At 48.5% G+C, this 4082-nt stretch overlaps 1 protein-coding gene across 1 annotated transcript in view; it reads left to right on the forward strand.

The window, feature by feature from the left end:
• The first annotated feature begins 2415 nt into the window (after positions 1 to 2415).
• GRID2IP (Grid2 interacting protein) overlaps positions 2416 to 4082 on the forward strand; it is a 98998-nt gene continuing 97331 nt past the window's right edge. Inside the window, exon 1 of the mRNA XM_019512764.1 lies at positions 2416 to 3748. Coding sequence (XP_019368309.1) covers positions 3664 to 3748 — 85 coding nt within the window. The 5' untranslated portion in view covers positions 2416 to 3663. The remainder of the gene's footprint in view (positions 3749 to 4082) is intronic.

Genomic DNA, 4082 nt, shown 5'->3' on the forward strand with positions numbered 1-4082 from the left:
CACTCTTCTTGAATGGGAGTCAGATTGCACATCCGGGGAGCAGGCGAGAGAAATAACATGACAAATGTTTAGGGTGCAGTGATAAGGGAGTCGTAAAGAATCCCTTGGGGCCAACTTTTTGAGAAGAAAGGCAGACAGATAGATGAAGGGCGTCAGCATCCAGCCCCATATGGCAAGAATCACGAGACAAGGTAAAGTTGAAAGACTGCAGCTGGTCGTTATATAATTGGATAAGCCTCCATCACTTGGGCTCCCCCAGTAACCTCCTTTCAGATAGCTCAGGCTGTATTTGGAGTCTGACACCATGACCCCTTGCAAACTGTTTAAAGCTGACTTTGTTTTTTTAATGGAACATGCTGAGAACAGTGGAGTGGTAAAACAAGGACAAACCAGAAAGTGATTGGAGTTGCCTCTGACCTGGGCAGTGCAGGGAGGGCTGCTCCCAACACATACTTGTGCTTCCCTCTCTGAAGGTTTCTGATCCCAGAGATAACTCCCTGGGCATCTCCAGGAGCAGTTGGACCTCAGTTGCTGCAAGGTGCCCCTCAGTAACTGATGTCGTATGTGCTGTAAACCTCTGGAGTTAAAGCAGAGATGAGTTTGTTGCAGTGTCTGATGGGAGCAGCATCTTGCCTTGCAGGTCCACTGTAATCTGCTTCCTCACCTTTTGCTTGGCATATACACCCCTTGGAAACTAGCTTCAAGTTGGCTAAAGTTTTTAGAGCCTGAAAAAATTTCTCTTGGTTCCTAGATTGGTGACAGTGTCAGCTGAAACCATTCCTGTACCTCCCAGCACACTCTGTACTCCTGTTCTGCAGGATGCTCTATAGCGCAACCTGCTAATGAATGGCCTATTAAGTTACCATGCCTGGATAGAATTTGCCATAGAAACTCAGGCAGTTACCGCCAACAGGTAACTGATCCAAAAGCTTTGAAGCTGTTGTGATGGTTTTGTCAGGTAGCCTTCCTGGTGCCAGTCTGCCGCTGGCTAGACCCAGTGCACGAGAGGTAAGCCTTGCATGGGATGCTTTCTCACTAAGGAAGCTGATTCATCTAGTCACGAGGAGTAGCTTCAGAAAGCCAGAAGAGTATTTTCAGGTAAAGGGAGCCAGTCCTTGGTTAAATTCCTGACAAAGACAGGGCTGAAGTAGAACCTGGGAGGCAGCAAATGCAACCAAAATATTAATTTGTGGGCACCTACCCCAAGTGTAACCTCGGGTCAAATGTGGCATCCTGTCCGGCAGCCCATGGTCATTCTGTCCCTCTCTTTGCATGGTAAGACAGAGCCAAGGAGCTGCAGATTTTGTTTGCTGGTGGATACAAACCACAGGCACGTTCAGTGCATTGCTCCAAGTACAGGCAGCTATTCTGGGGGTGGGTGGGGGTTTATTTGGCATGTTGGATGCTTGTGCACGTGAGATGTGGCCCTCTGTTCCCAGCTGTGTTGTTAATGGGGTGCTTTGTTGGACACAGTTTGGGAGCCCTGATTCATGTCTAAATTTGAGTGTAAGATCCTAGGGACAGGAATTTTCAATATTATGTGCCTGCAGTGCCGTGCCTGCCTGTGAAGCTAGCTGTCAAAATCATCATAACTAAGAGTGCCACAGAGCAGCACAGGCTGGGCACTGGTACCCATCAGCAGCTAGATATTATTTTGGGGTATAGTTTTCTAAAACCTCTTAAAAAACAACCCACCCAATAAGTCCAGTAATAGTAGGATGTGTCTGAATTGGAAAGAGGGGAAGATTATTCAGGCCAAAGGCCACGGACAGCAGTCGCCACACACTGAGCTTCGTCTGACCCAGAAGTCTGGAAGGTGGTTTGCTAAGAAACAGGAGAAGTCTTTTTATTATCCATAGCTTTAGCCTTTTGATCCAAAGTTTCTTCAGTGTTACAGCAGACAGGTTCCTTTTGCTGACTGAGGCATGCAGCTCACTGTCAGGCAGCGTCTGGTGGTTTGAATTACCCATGACTTTGAAAATATATTGGAAAAAGGAGACAGGAGGGTTTTGATTTCCTAAAGCTGAAAATGCATCATAGTTTTTGACCTGGATACTGAGTGGCTTTAATAGTGAGAGAAAATCTCTTTTGACATTCCTGTGCACATATGTGTGTCACCACCAGAGAGCACAATATTCACCACCGAACACCCCCGGCCAGGCATGATTGGCTTCAGCTGGTGAAAGAGCTTTTTTGCTAGGTAAAGGCCTTCTAGGACCCGGTCCCTCAAGCATAGAGGTTGCCTTTCTGCAGTCCCAGGGCATCCTGACCTTTTCTGTCTTCTCTGCTAGGACCTGAACATGGAAACACCATTTATTTCAGTTGTTTAATGTGGGACTGGGGCCCTCAGAGAAACTGCAGCATGGCCACCTGTGTAGAGTAGAGCTGAGGTAGAAGGGGAATGAGGAGAGAGGCTGATATCCTCATTCTGTTTATGGCAGCAATACGGTTACACAGAGCTCGTAAGTGCTGGGCACCAACGGAGCATCATGTTTGCCCTCTAGCAAGGCCGGAGCATTGCCTGCAGCTTCCTCTCCAAGGCTTTATGCAGTTAAGTTTTAAGTGTCTCCAGTAATGGGTCTCTTGGGAGACTGCTGTTCTGGACCACCGCACTAAGCAGCATCACCTGGTATTCAGCCCTCACTGGTCCAGGACAGAGAAGAAAGCCTTTCATATGGTTCATACTGGGATGTTGTGTCCCTCCCCCAGTTTCCCATCTGAGTTGTTCCAGCTGGTGTTGCAGCAGGAGGTATAATACCCTAGAAGCTCTTAGCTCACTAAGCCTTGGGATCCTGAAGTGTGAGGAAATAAAGGGGGGAAATCAGAGGATGGCTGTTTAATAGCAATGTGCATTATCATGGGCTTCCCTGCCTTCCTGGCCTCCCATGTCTAGCTCTGCCAGCCTGGGTCACGGTGATGGAGGGCAGCTACATGGTTCTGATCAGGCAAAGCTGAACGCAGATCTCAGCAGTCCTTCCAGCACAGGCTCAGATGCATGTAGGCATATCCCTGCCAAGCCCAGCATCTCCCTAGAGCACCTGGAGCAGGACCAGACCAGGCGAGGCTAGTGCTTCCAGCTATTCTGGGGCTATCTCTGCTGCTTTGCCATCCCATTGTGGTCTTTTTTGATTTGCTGTGTGGGCAATGGGTTTCCCTGCTTGAACTCTAATCCGTTTAACTCACTTCAGGTCCTAATTCCTCTTATAGATCTCCAATCTCAGCCATTGGCAGCACTGTAATTAGTCTGTCTGCAGCCTCTTTGGGGTGGCAGTGAGACTAACCAGAATAAGAGAAAATAGGCACAAAGCCCTACCTTCTTTCTTGACACCAGCTCCTAACACCCTGCAGGGACCTTCCTCTGGTCTGAGGAGGATAGAAGATCATTTCAGTGGCCGTGTGATGCGGTGACTGGGGGGAAATAAGTCTTTCCTTGATTGAAACTGTGCTGATCTCAGCACTTTTCCATCGAATGTGCCTTACAAAAGGTTTTTCCTGTTCCATCATTATCATGGGTCTTAAAAAAGTGCCTGGGCTTTTCTTCCGCTCCGAAATGCAACTTGTAAGCTGGACTGCGGACATAACAGCTGATAAGACTAGGCTGCTTAAAGAGGTCTGAAGAAGTCATGTGGATCAATGTGACGTGCTTCTGAGGGAAACAGGAAGATGAAGAAAGTCATGAAACCTTGGAGGGACGAGCATGGCCTTTGTGAAAGCCTGGCCAAGCCAACACCCACGGGCTCTGATTTCTGTAAGTCTTTTACCAAACCACGGGCTCGTAAGAGTTAGGGACGGGGGTCTTCTGGCCCATCTCCCTGGAGCCAGGGCACAGCTGCTTCCAGCATCCTCACCAAGGCTGTACCTAGTGTTGTTTTTAATAGATAAACTGCAAGCAGCTCTGTCTGTCTGTCTCAGACTGCAAGCAGCTCCGTCTGTCTGTCTTTACCTGTAGTCCTGCTATCTGCTTTGCGGTCCTTGTTCACTGAGGGAGATCCTTCTACAGCACAGCATTCAGCCTCTGCTTCCTGTGATTAATTCCCTCCCAGGCTTGCTTCAGTGCTGTACACATCCTCTCCCTCCGTGAC

The sequence above is a fragment of the Gavialis gangeticus genome, unplaced genomic scaffold, assembly GCF_001723915.1.
Source record: "Gavialis gangeticus isolate Ggan-Ray unplaced genomic scaffold, GavGan_comp1, whole genome shotgun sequence".
NCBI lineage: Eukaryota > Metazoa > Chordata > Crocodylia > Gavialidae > Gavialis > Gavialis gangeticus.